The 23,486-nt window shown below is 41.3% G+C and overlaps 2 protein-coding genes and 1 long non-coding RNA gene across 4 annotated transcripts in view; 2 read left to right on the top strand and 1 right to left on the bottom strand.

Annotated features, from left to right (window-relative positions):
- Window positions 1–385: 385 nt before the first annotated feature.
- On the bottom strand, window positions 386–16,714 carry pick1 (protein interacting with prkca 1). 2 transcript variants are annotated; one of them, XR_013791631.1, is made up of 14 exons: window positions 16,522–16,714; window positions 14,973–15,045; window positions 13,500–13,611; window positions 12,732–12,860; window positions 10,618–10,684; window positions 9,861–9,950; window positions 9,288–9,341; window positions 8,366–8,428; window positions 7,802–7,935; window positions 7,047–7,139; window positions 6,832–6,882; window positions 5,567–5,711; window positions 3,274–4,036; window positions 386–2,984 (listed from the first exon to the last, which is right to left on the bottom strand). XR_013791631.1 is itself a non-coding variant. In XM_079521556.1 (13 exons), exons 2-13 carry the CDS (start codon window positions 15,011–15,013, stop codon window positions 3,753–3,755), a joined length of 1,263 nt encoding a protein of 420 aa, XP_079377682.1. In that variant the 5' UTR covers window positions 15,014–15,045; window positions 16,522–16,714; the 3' UTR covers window positions 386–3,752. The 2 variants fall into 2 exon arrangements, 1 of the variants encoding a protein (XP_079377682.1); XM_079521556.1 differs by having other exon boundaries at window positions 386–4,036.
- LOC306937661 overlaps window positions 8,137–23,486 on the top strand; it is a 37,633-nt gene continuing 22,283 nt past the window's right edge. The window contains exon 1 of the long non-coding RNA XR_013791632.1: window positions 8,137–8,275. This is a non-coding gene — a long non-coding RNA (uncharacterized lncRNA). The remainder of the gene's footprint in view (window positions 8,276–23,486) is intronic.
- On the top strand, window positions 16,206–23,225 carry LOC306937660 (galectin-2-like). The gene is made up of 5 exons (XM_079521557.1): window positions 16,206–16,243; window positions 18,153–18,190; window positions 18,992–19,071; window positions 21,840–22,011; window positions 22,826–23,225. Exons 2-5 carry the CDS (start codon window positions 18,182–18,184, stop codon window positions 22,970–22,972), a joined length of 408 nt encoding a protein of 135 aa, XP_079377683.1. The 5' UTR covers window positions 16,206–16,243; window positions 18,153–18,181; the 3' UTR covers window positions 22,973–23,225.

Genomic DNA, 23,486 nt, shown 5'->3' with positions numbered 1-23,486 from the left:
ATAGTCAAACACGTCTAAAAGGATAGCACCAAAAGTCCTCCTTGCGGTCTTGTTTCCCGTCTTGCATGTTGTATATTGTATGAAGAAAATACATGTATATGATAAACAGTTGTTGCCTTGAATGTCTCTCCATCATGATGTATACTTTACTTTTGTGTCTCCTTGTCCTGTATTGTTTTTAACTGCTGTACTGTCTTTGGAAACTGACACCCCCCCCACACACAGGATCAATAACGGGTTTATTTTCTAGCTGGTTTACTTGAACAACCATTGAACCATTCCAACATTTAGGACGGTGCAACAGGACTCACAGTTTCCCCAAGTGTGATTGTTAGTCAACGAAGGTTACACATGCAAAATGACACACAGCACACACAAACAACAATACTTTTACAAGATAATTTTGTATTTAATTTAATATTTAATAAAGAGCATTTTCACATTCACACACACACTTTCAAGTCAATGTAGCATTGTAGCCTAATAGTTTGCGACTATTAGTAATAATCCAACACAAAGAAAAAAGAAAAAAGGACATTAATAAAATACATTTTGTCTCCTCAATTTACATTCTGGTCTACTGCTTTGCTTTCAGGAATGATCCTGTTCATGCTTTATTCCTCATTGTAAAATAGGTCTTTAAATAGCCTCCAGTATGAAGCTGCTGGGCACACATTTAAACAAAACTAAATAATCACCCTCCCCTGGGGAAGAAAAAGAATATATATTTTGATAGGTAGTGTTAAGGTTCAGATGGTGAAAAAGTACGAGTCTACTTAAACCAATATAATCTAGGAACTCATGTGTAAACAAAACTAGACACACACATATGTCCCTTTTAATGAATACATTCCAGTGGAAGAGAAAGAACATCAGTTTTCCCTACATAACAACAAGGTAACGTGGTGCACTGCTACAAGTCAACAATAACAGATACTTCTGGGCATGCTACTCTTCACATTTTCACCTAAACGACTGTTTTTGTGAAAATATTAAGAGTTAGCTCAAAATAAAATGTTTTTAGCTTTTTTTTCCCTTTGTATTACCGTAACTTAAACTCCATTTAACCTCACAAGGGACTTTAAACCTAAACAGAGTTCCTTCCCACACATACAGGTACCTGATATGATGACGCTGCACCCAAGTGGCAAGCTGGAATCATTATCTTGTCTAATTCAAATATTTCAACATTAAGAGGAAAATGTACCACTTAAACCCTATAGCAGGGGTCCTCAATAGGCGGGCCGCGGTCCACGACCGGACCGCGGACCACCTCTCTGTGGACCCTGCCTCAACACAATACCTCTCATTTGCTGTGAATTTTTGGAGGGGAATATTTGTGAAACATTTTATTTCCATACTCCCCAGGATTGGTTGGTTGGGAGGGGATTGCCTTGGTGCGACTGTACTAAAAATACAGAGCCCCGCTCTCCGTTGGCCGCTGCGTGGCCCGCGCTGCGTGGCATGGGACCGGACCTTAGTTTTTTTCAAAAATGATTAGTGGACCTTCAGCATTTCTAGTTGAGGACCCCTGCTCTATAGGCTACTTAGTCAATGAAAGGGACATTTCACAGCTGAAAGAAACTGCAGTCACTCAATGTTAATAGCATTTAAATTATACAGTAGTAGACAACAGTAGCACAATTTGAAATTTGCACCCATATGGCCAGAAAAATAATGAAGTCTGTGTGTTTGACTAGCCATCCTTGGGCACTTCCCCTCCTTGTGGAGAGGGGGAGGTGTGACTTGTAGTCCAGGAAGGAAGTGAGACCACATTTTCAGGACACATTTTGGTCATGAACATGGCGCCATGACAAAAATATCTAAAAACACACATTACACACATAAAAACCCCAGGAAAGTGTTTCTTGTGTCCTAAATATAATTAAAATAAGATCTGGAAATATGGAGTGTTGTGAGGTCAGAACAGGCCAGCTCCATATATGGACACTGGACAGGGGCCCGGTCCAGAGCCCGGCCAGGGCAGAGGCCATTTGTGGAACGTTCCGGACAACCGTGGGTCCGACCGACTCGACACCGGACACTGCACTCCCTGTGAAGGGGTGTGAAACGCGTGTGTCGAATTTGAAGTCGGCGGGGCGAACAGTTCTCGAGTTACGTGCATTACAGACGTACAGTACACACGTACAGTACAGTATACAGAGACGTGGTGCATTTATAGATAGATATTTAACGCTATATAAAAGTCCCTCAAAGCAGACCGATATGTCGATTCCGACAAAAGATTTGTATTCTATTCAACCAACAATATAATGGTTTGTCCACAGTTTTACTGATATATAAAACGCTTAAATGCAGCCCAAAAATAAGAAAACCTTTTAACTGGGGGAATGTAACATCACTTCATCAGTGTGGCTCAGAATGAAAATCATCTTCATTTGGTCAAAAACAGCTCGAATCCAATCACACATACCTATTGTATCCAATGGGTTTTTTCCTCACAATAAGTCAACCACCCACGAACAGCTAAATTCTGCACACTGCTTTTACCAGGTATCACATTTATCGGTACTAGGATAAGTTTCCATCCTACATTTTACCTTTGTTTTTAGTTGTATTGCACTCATCAAGAATATTATTTCGGAGGTGTCACAATACTTATTTTCATGATGTTATTATATTTCATAGAAGAATGTTAACGTTTCTTTATTTTAATTATCATCAATTGTCATCTTAATGTCCCTTTTTAGGTCAGCTAAGGACAAATAACGATTGTTTTCTGCCAGGATTGTGACAAAGACTCAGGAATAATGTGATGCACACCAAGCAATAGAACTATGAAGGTATCGCGGTGGTGAACGATATAGTAAATAGTGCTTGCTGTGGATGACCCTTAAGATTCTAAATGTCAACGTATCGCCAATCCATAGTGTTTTATACAATGCAAAACAGTCCAGACTCCAGAGCTCAGACTTGATTCAAAATAGACTGAAAAAGGCACTACACATTCACTCATCTAGTTACTCTGAAGCAGGGGTGCCCACACTTTTTGACTTGAGAGCTACTTTCAAAATGACCAGCTCGGCAAGATCTACCCACCAAATCAATTATCATACCATTGCTGAAAATAGTTTAAATATGTACCTGAGGGGGCTTCGGAATAGTAGAGTTTGTGTTACATTCTGTACAGTATAAGACAAATGCACTTGGAATGGGAAATAGAGGGGGAGAAATGTATTTTTTTTTTATTTTTTTAATCGTTTCTTTTCTTCACTCTTCACTCTTTAGCTTTTTTCTCTACCTTTTGGGCACCCCTGCATGATTCAGAACCCACTCACACCCTTCATATTAGAATATGATAAATGTCTTGCACTATGGCTCTCATTAATCAGTCACCCGATGTCTGAAGCACAGCTATGCCCCAAAACTGACCACTTTCCCATGAAACAAAAACTAACAGAGATTGATAAAGCTATTGTTATGAATGGTTATTAAAATATAAATTAAGTAGAAAGTTTAAATGCTGTGTAACGTCCAAATATGTAATTTATGACTTAATTTCAGTATTTGTATTATATGGGTCTATTGTACTGTAGTGTACATCACTGAGATGTATTTATTTGAGAGACACATCCCAGTGCAAACAGGATTCAGTGATATAGCAGGGCTTTCCCAGGCGGAAACCTCCAGTGTGTTGACATAGTTAACCATTCCATCTGCCACACAATGTACAACTCACAAGAGAAGAGGGGGTTTCAGCAGTTAGACGACCAACACGGCCCTCATATCAGTCACTCATCATCAATGAGCTTCTCGCAGTTCTCGGCACCGTTTTCGGCTTGTCTGACTGCACCGCTCCCTCCTTCCTCTCCTCCACTGCCCTCTTCCTCCTCCTCCTCCTCCTCCTCCTCCTCGTAGGCGTAGGCGTGGGCCTGGCCGCCGTAGTTCATCATGGTGCGGGAGAGGTCCACCTCGATGGGGAAGACGTCCGCCTCCTTCAGAACGGCGTAGCACTCGTCGTAGTAGCGCGACATGCCCGACACGAAACGCTGTAGCTGGAACACAATGTCCTGGACTGGAGGAGGAGAGGGAAGAAAAGGGGGAGATGTGAGTGTGCGTCTGTGTGTGTGTGTGTGTGTGTGTGTGTGTGTGTGTGTAACAGTCAGAAGATGTGATGAAGTGACAGGCTGACTCAGTTGAAAAACTACTGTCTAAAAGGCTGCCCCCTTCGCCTGGCCCTGAATAACCCATTTAGGCCTGACGTCGAAATAAAAAGAAAAGTTCGCTCTGAAAGAATATATATTCAAAGATTTGTGCCGCATTTTCACGATTTTTCAAAAATAGCAGACCTACAAGCTCGTAGCGCGCCACTCGGTGGCGCGCTATGAGCTTGTAGATCTGCTATTTTTCAATAGCTAAAGTATTACATAATGCTTAGTTAAAACACCAAAAGGGGTTCCCGCCCAGAATGGGATAAAGTGCAGTTACAAATGATCTTGTTCAGACTTATAATATAGTCGATGCAGATAAATTAGTATGACTTCAGCTGCGAGACGAACTAACACCACTTGCTATTTATGAAATTAATTATACATTATAAAGGAATTATTATCCTCGGATATAATAATATCTGTACTGTGATGCACATGCAAAATGAAAATAAAAAAACAAAGCCGTTTGTTTTCTCCTCAAATCACCAACAAGATACATCCATTCTTGTTAAAACAATATATATTGTTACACCGCTATGGTTTTTTTCCCTGCATTTATTAACTCTAACGGAATAGAATTGTTTTAAGGTGATTTATTCTAGTCTTATGTCGGTAGTCTTGACAAGATCACTCCCCTGTGGTGAAAACTAGAGCTGCAGGAAGGGAACCAAAACAATTGAATATATTCTTTTCAATTCAAACATAATTAACTCATTTGATATTTATCGTTGACTTTGTCTTGCTTTATAAATTCTTTGAATCCCTAGGTTGTGTTACCCGTGCCAATAGAGCGTCACAGTCCCGCCCCCTACCAGGGCCCAGGAAATGATTCCCCGTTCATTTTCCTCAGACATTTCAAAAAGTATTTATTTAAAGACCTTTTAAGCGTTGTACAAAGCCAACTCGAGTTGTGAGAAATCATAACAAACACAATTTTTCGGGCCGAACAAATAATTGGAAAGAAGAAGAAAACGGCAGGTTACAACACTTTTTTTTCTTGTTTTTCTTCTTCTTTGTAATTATTTGTTTGGTCCAAAATATTGTGTTTATTGTCATGATTTGTCACGACTCGAGTTGGCTTTGTACGATGCGTAAAAGGTCTTTAAATAAATACTTTTTGAAATGTCTATGGGAAAAAATGCATTGGGAATTATTTCCTGGGCCTGGCGTTGTCATGAAAGGAGGCGGGCCTGGGCCTGGCGTTGTCATGAAAGGAGGCGGGCCTGGGCCTGGCGTTGTCATGAAAGGAGGCGGGCCTGGGCCTGGCGTTGTCATGAAAGGAGGCGGGCCTGGGCCTGGCGTTGTCATGAAAGGAGGCGGGACTGCGACGCTCTACAGGGCGAGGGAATTAAAAAGAAAGTGATATAAAGTGAGGAGAGATGAAATGAACAGACCATGTTTCTGATCCAGAAGTTCTATCTTCTCCAGCACGTCCTTCCTCATCTTGGCAAAGCGTGCCCGAGCTTCCTGTCTACACCGCAGAACCAGACGGTACTCGTAGTTGCCAGTACTGACACGATACATGGGCTCTCCCATGGCCTGAGGGAACAAACAGAATCATGACCAGGACACGATACATGGGCTCTCCCATGACCTGAGGGAACAAACTGAATCATGACCAGGACACGATACATGGGCTCTCCCATGGCCTGAGGGAACAAACAGAATCATGACCAGGACACGATACATGGGCTCTCCCATGGCCTGAGGGAACAAACAGAATCATGACCAGGACACGATACATGGGCTCTCCCATGGCCTGAGGGAACAAACAGAATCATGACCAGGACACAATACATGGGCTATCCCATGGCCTGAGGGAACAAACAGAATCATGACCAGGACACGATACATGGGCTCTCCCATGGCCTGAGGGAACAACCAGAATCATGACCAGGACACGATACATGGGCTCTCCCATGGCCTGAGGGAACAAACAGAATCATGACCAGGACACGATACATGGGCTCTCCCATGGCCTGAGGGAACAAACAGAATCATGACCAGGACACGATACATGGGCTCTCCCATGGCCTGAGGGAACAAACAGAATCATGACCAGGGCTTAAGTATTGATGAGGATACTTACAATATGGAGGCGTTTGATGTCGGCCTGATTAAGTTGAAACCGAGTAATATACCCTCTGGATGTTATCTTGAATGGGAATAAAAACGGAAGATTTCTGTAATCAGTAGCAGCTGTGCAGCCTGTGCTGGACGGATGCGGAGATATGGGGAATTAAACTGGTGAGCTTCATTTTTATTGGCTTTTATCGATGTTGGCCTCGACACGTCATCACGCAGCACGTTTTCGTTTTCAGGAAGTAATAAAACATATTTTTGTATGGACTTTTGATATAAAAACACACAAAAATGAGAATTTTCACATTTTATTGGCATCCATTGTTAGGTATGCCCATATGATGACCATGGATATGGTCTAAAAGTGTGAAAAAGGGTTAGAAAAGGGCCAGACCGCACCAAAGCAACTATTCGCAACTCCCATTGGGCATAATGGTTGCAAGTACTTGCATGTTGCAAGGAGTTGCAATGGTGTGGGCCGGGCTTTATGTTGGACATGATCCCGTTTCTGTTTGGACACGCTTAGGCGGTAGAACAGGAAAGTTAAACTCTGACGGTCTCAGTCACGGCTACTCACAATGCAACTGTACTCCTCATCATCCATCTCCTTCACCTTCAGGCAGTATGACTGAAAAACACAAGGGAACGAGTACTGTAATCGGCCAAAGCAATATTTAACTTGTGTAACAGTAAACCTATACAACACGTTGCCGTCATTTCATAATGAAAAAAACGTTAACCATTTCAGATGTATTAAAAATATGAATTTTGTGCACGGTGACGTGTCCTCACTAGATATTCAAACTTGACATCCAGGTACTTGCGGATGGTGAGCTTGGTGTCTGGTATGGCCTTGTGAAGGTACGTGTTCAGGTCATGAAGCATCTGTTCAACAGAATAGCACACAATATAAATAATAAGTGTGACAGAACATAGTTTTCACTGCCATTTGATTTTACAGATAAAAGTGGGAGAGGAACAGCAACAGGTGAAGTTATTCTATTGGTTGGCTATCTATTGGCGCGACTGTGGCTCAGGAGGTAGAGCAGGTCGTCCAATGATCCATGGGTCGGCGGTTCGAATCCCGGCTCCTCCTGTCTACATGTCGAAGTGTCCTTGGGCAAGACACTGAACCCCAAATTGCTCCCGATGTGCTGGTTGGTACCTTGCATGGCTTCCGCCGCAATCGGTGTATGAATGAATGGGTGAATGTAATGCACAATCTATGTAAAGCGCCTTGGATAAAGGCGCTATATAAATGCACCATTTACTATTTACTATTATGCATTGTGTGCTATCTAACCAACTACAAAAGGTGCCACACACAACCTTCACAACCTTCACGCTGCATTGAAGAGATCTGATCTCAGATGGATTATGTACTGTATAGCAAAATAGGACCAAATTTACAAAGCAAATATATTATATTTCCTCGAGGACGTCGAATATTTCAGTCCAAACAGATCAAAACCTAAATCATTTCACATACTGTATTTTATAAACAGAGTGCTTAAGTAAACATTAAGTATTAAATGTTCTACACTCACAGGCTTGATGGTCTTCAGGAGCTGAATGCCATATTTCTCGATGTTGCGGTGTGCCTCAGCAAACTTCACAAAAGCTTCACTGGCCTGAGCCTGGGGTTCCCGTACGCCGATAACCGAGAACACATCCCCAAACGCTGAAATAATTAGAATGATGGTGAAACATCAACCAAACAAGTGTGATTTTCCAGAGGCATGAAAGTGTCCAATTCATTTTGGACACTCTTAAGTATGCCGATGTTGGTCGGGCAGTCCAATACTTATCTCGAAAACTTAACTTGCTGGACTGCTAAGGTAATTTGCTGTAAACCTTGGTGGTTGGTGGATGAATCTTAAGTGATTTAGAACCCTTGGCCCTAATGTTCACTTAATATATATGATATCTTTCAAGTTTTGTGCTTGATACCGTATCAACATGGCATATTCTATCCTCAATATTATAAGAATTGCATTTACGGTGGACTAAAATGTAAATTAGTTATAATTGGGACATGTGACAAATTATTATCATTGAACTAATCTATACTAGGGTAGAAAAAGATGGGGTGACATCATCATGCAACACACCTCTGTGAGTTTGGGAGAGCTCAAAAAAGGCTCTGAGCAGTCTCTTGGTGTGCTCCATCAGCCCTTTAAAGAAAGCAAAGAGAAAGAAAAAATATAAGTTATATCTTATTTGTGCAGTTACAGCATTGCGTACCATATAGGTCCAAGGTCAATTGGTCAATTCAAATACAGTCTAGTTATTCTGATTCCGTTATTCCAATAGTATCCAAACAGATGTTACTCCGTTTCTGGATGGTAACTATAGCCACATGGTATGAGGCGTCGAATACATATTTCCCTAGTTCCATTGTGATTGACCCCTGTGATTTTACCCAAAATCAAATGTTTAGTTAAACCTTTGTTATGTATCTTTGTCTTTGTTTTGTTCTTCCTATTTAAAAACTTTTTTTTTTTTCATAATATAGGCCATATCTAAGTCCGGCTTAGATTTCTTAGATTTCTCACAATCAATGGCCAGAACCTTGTCGTTTTTTTTTTCTTTAATGAAATCTATGTCTGACAACATTCTCTGATTAGTGTAATTTGAGTTATGTTCATAAAGGGTAGGCGCAATAAGCTTCGGCTTCTGCCTTCACCTTTTCGGTACCACTAGTTATTAGTGGATATTAATGTATATATGTCTGTATGTAATCCTTTTTCCTGTACGGACCGAAATAAAATCTATCTATCTATCTATCTATCTATCTATCTAACCAGGGCAGTAAATTAAGAGCAACAGCTAAATGCAGGTTTAACGTTGGAGTCTATCAGGTACTACAGGGCGGCAGTGGCTCTCAGGAGGTAGAGCGGCCGTGGTCCATGGTGAATTTTTGCAGCCACTGTGGCTGGTGGGAAAAGGACAAAGTTCACTTTCTGCCATGATCCTAATGAGCACCGACAAAAAATGTAAAGTACTGCAAGGCAACCATGAGCAGTTTAAGACCTTTGTAAAGCTCTGCTGTCTTCTCCAGCTCCTCCAGTCTCTTAACCAATCCATCTGCAAAGAAAGGTACAGATTAACAATAAGATATGCAAGTGTTTTAAAAACTTTAGATCTTAAAGGAGCATTCAGTGATTTGGGTGATTTGGAAAAAACCCCGGTCCACCCCGGTAACAAGATGTGCACGTATACACGCTCTACAGTGGGGGAAGTACAACAGACCAACAGCACGTGCACCAAGGCCCGCCCCACTCAATCATGATTGGAGGAAGGCCCCTCTCATCCTGATTGGATGAAGGCTTTGCCACCCAAAGCCCAAACCGAAACTAGGTTTTTTTTACTCCAGTGGCTCACTGGGGACAGGGAGGAACTCCTTATATGGTCAGCACACTTTATAGTAGGGAGGATTATCCAAAAAATAAGAAAAAATAAGTGATATTTGAATTAAGTGAAATCACTGTTATATCCTTTACTACACAATCTAAATTGATGTATGAACTCCAATTAGTTATCTATATATTTATCTATATATGTCGTACACACAGTATATAAATCCCAAAAAGGCCACTCTCTAACCATTGCACAGAATGGCTCTGCTGAGTCCAAGAGCATCTGCGGTGCCTGAGCTCATGTTCTCCACTAGGCGGTGCTTTACTTTCTTCAGCACTGAAACAAACAAGGAAAGAACACATTCATGGTGTTTTAACTGGCTCTTAATAATGAAAGTGCTTATTATATTGACAATGGGTGGACACTGCACTAAAGTTAATATCTCTCTCTCTCTCTCTCTCTAGGTCAGGGGTGGGCAACTTTGAGGATGGAGAGGGCCACTATATTTCCACAATCACTCCCTAGGGCCATATATTACTGTCGTAGCAAAAATAGCTGATCTACAAGCTCAAAACGTTGCAGTGCGACGCGTTTTGAGCTTGTAGATCGGCTATTTTTGCTATATTCAAATTGGAATCCTAAAAATGTACATTTTTATGTCATTTCAAATGCCTTTAATTATACTTGTGTTGAGCAATGAGCTACTAATTTAGACTGAAGTAATTAAAGCGGGTCATGTTTGCATGTTGTGGAATTGTAAACAGCTGAAACCAATATTATATCAGTATTCTGACATTAACCGGAGGGCCACATTTAGTGAAGGTGGGGGCCGCATGTGGCCCCCGGGCCGCCAGTTGCCCACCCCTGCTCTAGGTCATCCTCGATCGAGCCATCCAGCTGTATTTTGCAGGAGGATTATTAAATAATTGTTCAGTGCAAATAATATGTAAAGCTAAACAATTGTTGGTATTACTCCCCATCTATTCCTTATTGGAGCAGTTACCTATATCCAGAGACTTCCCCTGTTTGGGGTCTGCCTGAAGTTTGTTGTAGTGGATTGTTGCTTCTCCCTGTAGAACCATATACAATAAAACCTAATTATCATAGTAACAGAATACAGATACAAGTGTATATGAACAAATTAACCCATTTTGACCTGAGATCAGATTCTAAAAATGCCTTCTACATCCTGACAGTTTTCTGAAAAAGCTATGTTTCTATGTCAGTGGTTCTTCGATTTTTCAAAAATAGCAGACCTACAAGCTCGTAGCGCACCACTCGGTGGCGCGCTATGAGCTTGTAGATCTGCTATTTTTCAATAGCTAAAGCATAACATAATGCTAACACCAAAAGGGGGTTCCCGCCCAAAATGGGTTAACACAATAAAATGTTATAAACCTATATAATCATTATTATAGTTACATCATCAAAGTGGAGATCACTGTATTTAAAAAAGAAAAACACGGGTAATTTGTAGTAATTTGCACACCTTGCAACTAATAGTGGGAGTAAATTCCACACGCAGTCTTTGCAATGGTTGGACAACAATGACACAATCTAATCCTTTAATTCCTAAACTGGACCCTCATTCTAATCCACTGTAGGGGGAGTCACGGAACTTCCTGTGGGCTCACAATAGAGTCCAAAAACAACACAGCCACCGCATTGGTGCCAGTATGTCACATGATGCTACCATCTATTGTCCCCATTTCTGTAGTGGGGAAGGGGGCTTGTTATGTGAGCAATGTCCCTCTTCTGCACAGTCTGATGGTGGGACTCACACCACAAATTAAGTGAGGTCGGTGACATACATTACAGGACGTACCTTCCATATACTGAAGTAATCTGTAAGTACTGTAACTTGTTTTTGTTTTTTCATTGACAATGTACTGTACAGCAGCCAACATTACATAACACATGACATACTGTACATATACACTACAGCAGTGACCCCCAGGGGTCCTTGAGGGAGTTCCAGGGGGTCCCCAGCTAAATAATAGCTTGGAACCAAACGGACCCTTATGCGTCTGTAACTCTGAGTGTGCATAACGGGTCCATTTGGCATATCTTTGCAAGGGGTCCGTGGGCTAATTAGTGTCAATTTGGGGGTCCTTGACATGACAAAGTTTGGGAACCACTCAACCACTGCACTACAGTACATGAAATAATCACTCAAAAAGGGTAGAAAATGAAATATTTCATCCATTGGCACATGGCTTCCAAAAAACAAACATTTCACATTGATTCAGCTAATTTGGTTTGTAGAATAGAAAATAATCTCCAGGCAACAGTTGCTTACCAAGCAAGATTTACGTGTTAGATTGAGTGGACAAACTGAACCTGCCACAAAAATGTATGCATCACCATTTGGCTGGTGGCTGGTGTTACCAACCCATAGGGCATTAAGCAACTAGTAAATCCACTAGTCGACCTTGTTGGTACTAGTTGACTAGTTGATAAGAGATTTGGTAGGCCTCAAGATCAGGTAGATTATAGTTATAGTCACCATGTACACAGTTTTTCAATGTACAAATATTTATTCCCCCCCAAAAAAAAAGATATACCTACATAATAGGTAGTTAAACAACTAGTCGACTAGTAAACTAGGCAACTAGTCAACTAGTAAAAATGACTAGAAGTGAATGCCCTACCAACCCATCTCAGTTAACAGCTGGAGACCAGATTCTCCAACCAACTCAACACTTGGCTACACAATGGCTTTAATTGGGGGCTCAGAGTCACTAAGGCGAGCACACTAATGTTATTGTAATTGTTATAGGTTACATATGTAAAAGTTGATATGTTTTCAAAGGAGAGATATTTAGCAATAGCCTGGTAAAATGTGTTAACCCATTCTGGGCGGGAACCCCTTTTGGTGTTTTAACTAAGCATTATGTTATACTTTAGCTATTGAAAAATAGCAGAACTACAAGCTCATAGCGCGCCACCGAGTGGCGCGCTACGAGCTTGTAGGTCTGCTATTTTTGAAAAATCTTGAAAATGTGGCAAGAATCTTTGAATATTATATTCTTTCAGAAGACTTTTTATTTATTTTGACATCAGGCCTAAATGTGTTAATGACAGCCATATATTTCTCCATCCTCCATTACGGTATACCTGTACAGCTTGAATCATCTTGGCCACCTCCACCTTAGTCTTTCCCTTCACAGGCTTGCCATTCACCCCTGTAATTTCATCGCCGGCCGCCAGTGACCCCTCCAGGGCTGCAGGGGTATTGTCAAAGACCTGCGGGGCAATAGAAATAAGCATATCCCATAAGACTGCAAATGATAAGATTTTTCGCTTCACCAAATCACACCTGGATTTACCGCCAGGAGACTATGGTGCCAAATATGGGTGCAGTTGTTTTGTGTCCTAGTTCAATATGTCTAGTAAAGCTGGTACATTATTTGTAATAGAGGGTATGCGCATGCATAAAGTGAATGGCAAATCGAGTGGCAAAGCGACAGACAAAGTGAGTTTAACATTGTTTAATGCAATCAGATAGGACTTATGCAGTGTTGTTTTCGTCGACTAAAACTAAGACGAAAAATGTTCGTCCTTTTTTCCACTGATGAAAACTAAATGGAAACTAAATGACAACTAAGCTATGATGACTAAAACTAAGACTAAATATACTGACAATTTCTAGTGGACAAGAGACCCAGTATAAGTCATTTTACAATTAGTTGCATGCTGAAAATAGACGAAAATATTATGATCTTTAGTCGACTAAAACTAGACTAACACTAAAACATTCCGGGTGACTAAAATGTGACTAAAACTAAATAAAAATTATTCAAGGGACTATGACTAAAACTAAATTCTAAATGTGCTGCCAAAAACAACACTTTCGTGTCATGAAATCAGTCTACATGTACCTACCTGTACAATGTAGAGACAGGGGCAGTACTGTGCCCCACCCCCAATGCTGATCCCTATCAGGTTCTGAGCATCCTTCTTCAGAGTGACAGTTCCAGGTACTGTCGGTATCCCCCTTCAGAGGAGACACCATTAAATCATCCCCATTCTAAAAATGTCTTCTACATCCCGACAGTTTTCTGAAAAAGCTATGTTTCTATGTCAGTCGTTCTTCGATTTTTCAAAAATAGCAGACGGTTACAAGCTTGTAGCGCGCCACTCGGTGGCGCGCTATGAGCTTGTAGATCTGCTATTTTTCAATAGCTAAAGCATAACATAATGCGAACACCAAAAGGGGTTCCCGCCCAGAATGGGTTAAACCCATTTTTATATTTACACTTTGTGGTACAACCGTATCTTCAAGTGAAAAACATGACAGTGACGACTGATGAAAACTGATACTTGAGGCTAACTGTATGATGATGAGGCATACAAATAAAAAATAATAGGCTTCACACTCAATGCAATTAATTTCACTCTATGTCCCAAAGAATACCAGACGAGTCGCCCCTTTACCAACTCGCCCCCGGGTGTACAGCCGGCGGAACTGCGCGGCCTGGTATACCTAAAGTAACCCAAGTAAATTATGCTTAAACGGTTAAACCTAACCTTATTCCTAACCTTAACCTCAGTAAAACTATACCTAAACTTAACCCCAGTACACTATGCCTAACCCTAAACTTATTTCCAACCTTATTCTCAGTTAAACAAAATAAAGAATACAAGAACCGCGGCACCGAGCGGTCGGCGTGAGGTCGGCGGGAATAATGGTGGGGCGAGATGGGCGACCGTACCCGATACCAGATGGTTTAGGGGCGACCGTACCCGATACCGTCCCAAATATACAACAAATAATGGTGTGGCGAGATGGTTTAGGGGCGACCGTACCAGATACTGTCCCAAATATACAACAAATACAGTGCATTGAAAATGTTACTGTGGCAATGATTCTTATAGCTTAGTGCAAAGTCATTCAAAACAAACAGAGAAACACCCCTAATACACTGACACCACGGCGCGTAAACAGCGCCTCAAACTGTGACTCCGCCCACAAACGGGGGAAGTTGTGATTTGCGCTCATTCACTGCAATGCAATTTGCGGCATTTTCAAAACAATATTGAGCAGAGTAGCGATTATCAAACGTATTTGCAATGCCATACGTTGAAAGATCTGTTGCCCGTGGACAAGGCACGCTACCTCCGCAAGTTAGATAGCATCGGCATAGATGTTTGTCCGTATGTGATTAAGGATTGGACCAACTTGCATTGGCAGCCATAGAAAATTCTTACCCCAAGCTAAAACCGGATGTGACGTATTTGGGCGTTCCTGTCTAGCGTGGTGTCAGTGTATAGCTTAGTGCTAAGTAATTCAAAACAAACAAAGAAACACCCCCTAATAGAACATAAAACTTTCAAAGTGACAACATTCTAACTTACAACTTGTCTTCTTCCAACTCATAGTCCATGTCTGTGAACATATCAGGCCAGCGTCACCCCGTCCTCGTGGAACCTGATATTGACATGGGTTCAAATTACAATCAAAGTCCTGAACAATGACATTATATAGAAAGGGGGAGATATAATATAATAATACTACTTTTAAGGGTGTGCATCTCCAAGAGATTAAAAAAAGAAATGTATGACATTATTGGGTTCCACCAATAATGTCAGCTTTCAAGCACACCTCTTTGTATTGAGTTGTGCTTGAAATGTACTGTAATTCTGCAAACTGTTAATAAATCATCAAACAATTAAAACATAACTTCCATGTGTAGTGTACCCTCTCGGGAGTTAAATGTAACTGAGTGTACACTACAAATGGAAATTATTACCAGATGTCCCCCTTTTTGTGGGACAGTCCCTCATTTCCAAGACTTTTTAGCTGTCCCAAAAACTGAGACCCTGTCCCACATTGTAACTGGCAGGCACACATGCCCTAGTAGTTGGCTTTCGGTTGTAAAGCTCTCTCTCATTCTCTCTTTCCCTGCAAGATGTGTTTTTAAGCCTGTTAAAATAATGAGAAATATCCCCTAGGCTACAGCTAAGTCGGTCTATACCACCCATGACCACAATTTTCATTTTATAACAAAATGTGAGACATCAGAGGGGTTTAATAACAATATGACATCAAGGAATTGAAGTAATAAGTTGCTAACCCTGTCCTGTCCCACACAAAGCGATACTTCTGTCCCTCAAATGAACAAATTTCCGCTCTCAAAGGGCACCTAAGGATGGCTGCAATTCGAAACTGGCCCCCGTAAAATCTGAATCCCCCACCACCGCCCTTCCCCCTTTTTTTCCCTCACTGTATGTTTCTTTTCCCTTTTTACCTCCATTATGATGAATTCCTGTTCTGTTCTTTGTCTATATAGAAGTGTCTTTTTGTACGTCTCTAAATGTTTTGATGAATTGAACATGGTGGACCCTCTTGTAAACAAGTGTAATGCTTAATTGGGTCGTCCACTCACAGTTAACAGCCTTTGTATTGAGTGTGTGCTTGAAATGTACTGTAATTCTGCAAAGTGTTAATAAATATTTCAATCAATCAATCAAAACAGTTTGGATCTGGTCACCCTATGTAACTCCCGAGAGCAGCAGAGACAGTGGATTTAGCTGACTTGATAGCATTGTTTCTGGACAGCCAGTGAGTTACAGAGTGTTAGATAGGAGGCTGGCTGCTGCAGAATTAAAGGACCACCAAACAGCTGGTAACAGACAGCAACAGTACTGACGTTAGCCAGTTTGAATAATTAACAAGTTTAACTTAATAATTAATAGATAGAAAGCATGTGTATGGAACTGATGTAGCTAAATGAAAATACGTTAGTTGTAGCTCTGTCGCTGTGTGGTATTAACAGAAGACCCTCCAAACGGTGACGTTGTACACGGCTAGCCTGCTAGCTAATTAGCCGAGACAGTAGCAGCAGCAGGTGTATTTGGAGATGAATAATACATACAAATAGGAATACGAAGACGTGGGTCTTACCTTTGAAAGAAGGGGAAACAGTTACTCTCGTACAAATGTCCCTTGACATGCATAAGAACGCTTGTTTTGATCAGAAATGTTCCTTTTTTATTTAGCAAATGTTTCATTTGTGGATTGTCTTCCTCTGTCTAACACATCCATCCAGGACACATCTGTTTACTTTCCGTCGTCACTTCCGGTAACTCAGCGGAAGTTGGAGAGAGAGGCATACAATGATGCAAATTAAAAGCTTAAAGGACCACTTCACCACTTTTCAACTTATCTTCATATGATTGCTCCTCACAAATGTTCATGATAAAATCATCATCATCATCATCATTTTTCGACCACGGTCGAGATCATGGATTTCATAACATCACGCCAGACTTTCCCGGTCCTTCATTGCCATCCCCAGTTCCTGCTTACTGATGCCTGTGTCCCTAGCGATGACATCAGGGACAGTTTTCTGATAAAATAAATGAAATGATAAATAAATAAATGATACTGTCTCATATAGGAGGGCTGTGGGCAGTTCAGAAACCCGCCCACATCATCGTTAGGCAGATTTAACAAATAATAATAATAAGATTTAAAAAATAAATATTTAGATTTTTATTATCTTAAAGCCTGCAGTTTATATAAACTTTGATTCCCCATCGATGATGTAATTGGTGGACAGGTTTGCCCACAGCCCTCCCATGAGACAGATCAAGTTGGGGAAAAAATGGTGGCATTTTATCAAGAACATTAATTAATGACGATATAGAACGCCCTCTCGTTTAATATTGCTTAATTATATGAAGGCAGGGGCAGCGGTGGCCGAACGGTTTGCGGAGCGGTCTTGATACCGGAAGGTCACCAGTTCGAATCCCCGGACCGGCACGTTCAAATTACCACCGCTGAAGTGCCCTTGAGCAAGGCATTGAACCCCTACCATGAAATGTTCTATGAGCAGGGTGTGGCTGTAAACAAGCATCTCAAGCTTAGTCCACTTCCCTGGGTAAACAAAGAACTTTGCTTTGCTTTGCTTTGCTTTGGTGAAAAGTGGTGAAGTGGTCCTTTAATTGTTCAAGCATTCATCAAATTTTAATCCAACTTTGGCAGAAGCATTGAAAAGGCTGTAAATAATATTAACATCTCACACTGTTTACACAGATTACTCATTGGTCAAGGCAGAACATCCATCAATGTTTACATTGTGAGGGAAACTGCTGCGAGTGAATGGTGCTTTGTTACCTTTTAAATAGATTACATGATGAACAGTCACGTCACGTGGCCTATACTCAGGGCCAAACTAGCCATTGGGCCGGTGAGGCCTGGGCCCTTGGCCCTCAGGGGTCCTTCGGGGAAACAGGACCGCGTGGTTTTGGGTTTGAGGCCCTGACAAGGGGCCCTGGGGCCCTTCATTGGCTGTTGATTGTATTAAATTTAGGTAAAAAATATGATTACAAAAATGCATGTGCGCTATGGGGGGGGCCCAAAAAAAAGATTGGCCCAGGGGCCTCATCGTTGGGGGTTAATCCGTCCCTGGGCATTCTTCTTTTCTCAAAGGTCTACTAAAGTAGCCGATACCGGCCTCTGGTCACTCTGACCACCGTTTTGAGGTTTTTAAGTTTGCGTTTGTTAACAATTATCATTTTTTTTGGTTTCAGGATTATTCTCAACTATCCCAAGAAGTAACATGAGCATGGTATGTTTGACTGCCTTGACTTTTAATCTGTGTTACTTAATGGAATATTGACAGAAGACAGTATGTGAGGATGATTGTGTGCTATTATTGTGCACACAATAATAAGTAGAAATGTGTGCTAGTTGTAAATGCTACTGCAACTGAACTTCCCTATACATATAATGGTGATGATGATGATCAGTGTTGTTTAATTTGGCAGCAAATTTCTATTTTAGTTTTCGCCATAGTCTCTTGAAACATTTTCATTTAGTTTTATAGTCACATTTTAGTCACCTGGAATGTTTTAGTGTTTAGTCTAGTTTTTGTCGACTAAATCTACAATTGATTTAGTCGACTAAAATGTATTTTGGCGGGCCTTGATGCCGTCGTAATGGCTGATTTTACACTTGCTGAAAATAGCCGATCTACATGCTCACAACGCATCGCAGCGCGACGCGTTGTGAGTTTGTAGATCGGCTATTTTCAGCAAGAATACAATGAATAAAATGACTTATACTGGACTTATACTAGATATTTTGTCCACTAGTCCCTTCCTAACATTTTAGTCTAGTTTTTATTTGTTGACAAAATTGACAGTATATTATATATATCATAGTTTTAGTCACCATGACCATAGCTTCGTTTTCATTTAGTTTCCATTTAGTTTTCGTCAGTGAAAAAACATTTTCGACGAACAATTTTTCGTCATAGTTTTAGTCGACGAAAACAACACTGATGATGATCCAAATTAACAATTGAAGACATTACAATTATTAGGCTACTGAAGAAACTTTGAACTGCAGTTTAATTTGTGTATTTCAGGAACTTGAACTGAAGAATGTGGCCCTGAGAGCTGGAGATCAGCTGAAACTGAAGGGCCAGATTTTACATGATGCTGACAGGTAAACCTACTGCTTCATGCAAATACATTTAACGATTCACGCTCAGGGCCGGGAATATACGGTATTGTTGATGTCTCTTCGAAGAGTTGTGGTTTGAAGCAGCAGTGGTTACCTGTAAATCATGAGCAATGTTGAATTTCACAGGTAGCCTACTTTATTTTAAAAAAATCTGCACAGTATAATTACACTGTACAGACCTATGCTGTAGTGTAGGCCTAGGCCTATATATATATATATTAACTGGTGGAATATGATATGTGCACCTACTCCTCATTCCAATCACTAATACCACTACAAATACTTTTTAGTCTATTATTATTGTATATATTTGTCTCCACCAGGCCGAAGGCATGGGGAGAGAGTATGTTTTGCACTCCGTCCGTCCGTCCGTGTGTCCGTCCGTGTGTCCGTCCGTGTGTCCGTCTGTGAACAGCTAATCTCCGGCACTGTTAACCCGGTCGATGCCACATTTTGCACACACACTCCCTGGATGTCAACGATGAACCTCTGCCCCAAAATTTCCAGAACGGCCTGTTATAGCGCCACCAGGAGGCCGCTTTGTGCAAAACAAGTTTTTGGACAGTACACCTACAGATTTTGTCCAAACATCACGCAAATTGTTACACAGTCTCTCTAGAGCCATTCAACCAAACGGGTCTTTCAGATTTCTCAGACTCCATCCTGATTGGCTAAGATTGGCTTCTAAAGTTCGCAGGAGTGTTCAGTGTCAAACAAAATGCTGCAAATCATGAACACATTGTGTGATTTCCGTGAAATTGCGCACGCACATTCCCACTAGGCCGAGGAAGAAATGCCACGTGAACATTTTCAACTCAGCCTCATGGTGGCGCTATAACTGGCCGAAAAGTGTTTTTACCTCCAACTGCACGGATTTGTGGATAACTTTGTATGCCAACTCCCTAGAGGCCAAGGAAAAACCTTTGCCTGGATTTTTTCACATCTGCTCTTTATAGCGCCACCAGAGGCCGACATATGTAAAACACATTTTCTAATATTACTCCTTCAGATGTTATCCAAATTTCACGCAAATCGGTACACATGCTCTCCATAGTCATGTAATCCACCTTCATTGCCTACGATTGGCTTCTAAACTTTTCAGGAGTAGCCCGCTTGGTACCCGTTTTGTACAAATCGCCACAACTACTCAACGCAGCGTCCGATTTCGGTGAAACTGTGCATGCATATTCCCACTAGGCTGAGGAAAAAATGCCACTTGACAGTTTTCAAATCAGCCTCATGGTGGCGCTACAACAGGCCAAGCTGTGTCACACACACACACACACACACACACACACACACACACACACACACACACACACACACACACACACACACACACACACACACACACACACACACACACACACACACACACACACACACACACACACACACACACACACACACACAGAGAACGGCCCGAGGCCCAGATTAGGCTTTCGAGCCTCACACCTGTTGATCTCCTGTGATAAACTAGGGCTGGACAAAGATTAACGCTGTGGCCCTGTGGGTAGATTAACAGAGGGATTTAATTGTTTAAATGGAACCTCAGTGTAAACATTCTTATCATGGTCAGCTGTTGACCCAGCCCATCAGCATACAACTGGCTGCAGGGTTCTTTGACCATTTTGCCAGGCTCGGTCACATTTGTCCCTGTATATGCGCATGCTTAAAGTGAATGGCACATCGAGTGGCAAAGCAACAGGCAAAGTGAGTTTAACATTGTTTAATGTTGTTTAATGCAATCAGATGGGACTTTTCGGTTTGGATGCATATGGGCTGTCAAGGCCAGAAAGTAGTTTGCCACTCAGTAGGCATTCCTGCATAACTTCCGGGTTTGATGATGATGTCACGTGCATACCCTCTATTGCAATGCGTTAACTTGTGAGGTTTATTGTCTCCACCAGGCCGAAGGCATGGGGAGAGAGTATGTTTTGCACTCCGTCCGTGTGTGTGTGTGTCCGTCCTTCCGTCCGTCTGTTACCAGCTAATCTCTGGCACCGTTAACCCGGTCGATGCCAAACTTTGCACACACACTCCCTGGATGCCAACGATGAACCTCTGCCCCACATTTTCCAGAACGGCCTGTTATAGCGCCACCATGAGGCAGCTTTTCACATTTTTTACCTAAAACTGCACCGATCTGCGTGAAACGTTGCATGCACACTCCCTAGAGGCCAAGGACAAACCTTTGACCTGCATTTTCCGCATCTGCCTTTTATAGCGCCACCAGGAGGCCGACTTTTGTAAAACACATTTTTTGATATTACTCCTTCAGATTCTGTCTAAAAATCTCACAAATCGTTACACAGTATCTCTATAGTCATGTGCTCAAGTCGGATCTGTCCGATATTCCATATTCCATCCTAATTGGCTATAATTGGCTTTCACAGTTTGCAAGATTGCCCCGTTTTGAACAAAAGCCTCAAATCATGAACGCAGCGTGCAATTTACGTGAAATCTTTCACACATTTTCTTACTAGGCTGAGGAATACATCCCACCCTTTTCACATTGGCCTGTTATAGCGCCACCAACAGGTTGATTTTTGCAAAACACATTTTTGGAACAAAATGCCTCAAATCATCCAATTGCCATCAAAGGCGTATGAAGAAATGGCACCCTTTTCACATTGGCCTATTATAGCGCCACCAGGAGGCCACAACCTGACCTGGCTTGGTGGAGACCTGTGCCCCGAGGGGCACTTTTTCTAGTTTTATATTATTCTTTTATATTATTCTCGACCCAGGTTCCAGATTGACCTGGGCTGTGAGGCAGATGAACTGGCGCTGCACTTTAACCCTCGTTTCCATGACGATGAAGATGGTTCTGTGCTCGTGTGCAACTCAAAGACGGATGGATGCTGGGGTGATGAGGAGAGGGAAACACACAACCCTTTACAGAGGGGTTCTGAAGTGAAGGTGAGACAATATTGACATATGTTGGATGTATGGGGCAAACTATTAGAAAATACTGCAGGAGTTTTAACACAACATGAAGTAGTGATGTCTTTCTAAATGGGTGTTTAATTCAACCTATTGGCATTGATAATGACGTACATTTGCGCATCATGTGTATTATATTCTGCTATGTGTGTAGATTTTTGTCTTACACAAACATGAAATTCCCATTGACAATGAATGGAGAATTTACGTCATGTGTCTGAGCAAGTCGTCTATTTTCGTCCTACACAAACATTAAATTCCCATTGACAATGAAAGGAGAATTTACGTCATGAAAGGCACTATAGGGTTGCAGCCAGGAACACTGGGAATTGTAATATCACTTGTAATTGTAAAATGGTAAATGGTGCATTTATATAGCGCCTTTATCCAAGGCGCTTTACATAGATTGTGCATTACATTCACACATGCACATTCATACACCGATGGCGGCGGAAACCATGCAAGGCACCAACCAGCACATCAGGAGCAATTAGGGGTTCAGTGTCTTGCTCAAGGACACTTCGACACTAACTCTGGGGGAGCCAGAACCATCCAGCCACTCTATCCCTGAGCCACATAATGCACATAATGCTGCCCGAGAAACTAGTGTTCTTAATCACTGTTGTTTTATTTCCTATATTTTCTATAGTTTTGGACCTACTTGGAAACGGTTCCCCACACTTTTGTAGTTGAATTTCAGTCGTGCCACAAAGGTCTACTGTAAAGATACTGGGGAATAATGTCTGACGTTGAACAATAAAATGACTATCAACATTTCTTTTCCCTCTAGATTGTTGTGAAGCTGACTGGAGACATGTTTGAAGTGGAGCTTCCGGATGGAGAGGAAGTTCAGTTCCCCAACCGTGAAGGCATGGACATCATCAGCTACGTCAGAGTTAGAGGAGACTTCAGACTCACCTCTTTTAAGATCTGCTAGGAAGAGAGCTCTAGATTGAATTCTGCCGTTTCAACTATTGCTGTTCACCCGATCAATTGTTGAAATTATCTTAAGATAACATGGACTAAAACATTGTCAAGTATTGTTGTATTAATGTATTCATTATTCATTCATTTATTCATAGTTCATAATTCATGATTACTGTCAGTACTGTATATTGCTACACAGATTCTTGTTCAGATGGATATTATCCATCAATGTGCTGTATGTATTTAAAAAGTCTGAACATGAAATTGGCTATAAATGGTTGATCTTAATAAAAATGTATTGGAAACAAATATTAAATATTTGCAAACTACTTACTTGTTACAAACTATAATGAATCTGTTTGTAAAAGAGATTCAGGGGGCATAAAAGAAAACAGGTGGGAACTGAAAGTAAAATGTATTATTGTATACTGCTGGTGTCAACAATGCTATGATACAGGACTAAAGAACAAATTGGTCGTAGGCCTACTGTATGGCCACTAGTTGTTTTTTTGATTGATTGAAAT

The sequence above is a fragment of the Electrona antarctica genome, assembly GCF_951216825.1.
Source record: "Electrona antarctica genome assembly, chromosome: 14".
Lineage (NCBI taxonomy): Eukaryota > Metazoa > Chordata > Actinopteri > Myctophiformes > Myctophidae > Electrona > Electrona antarctica.
The sequence above is the reverse complement of the archived record's forward strand: the minus strand, read 5'-3'. Positions and strand labels throughout refer to the sequence as shown.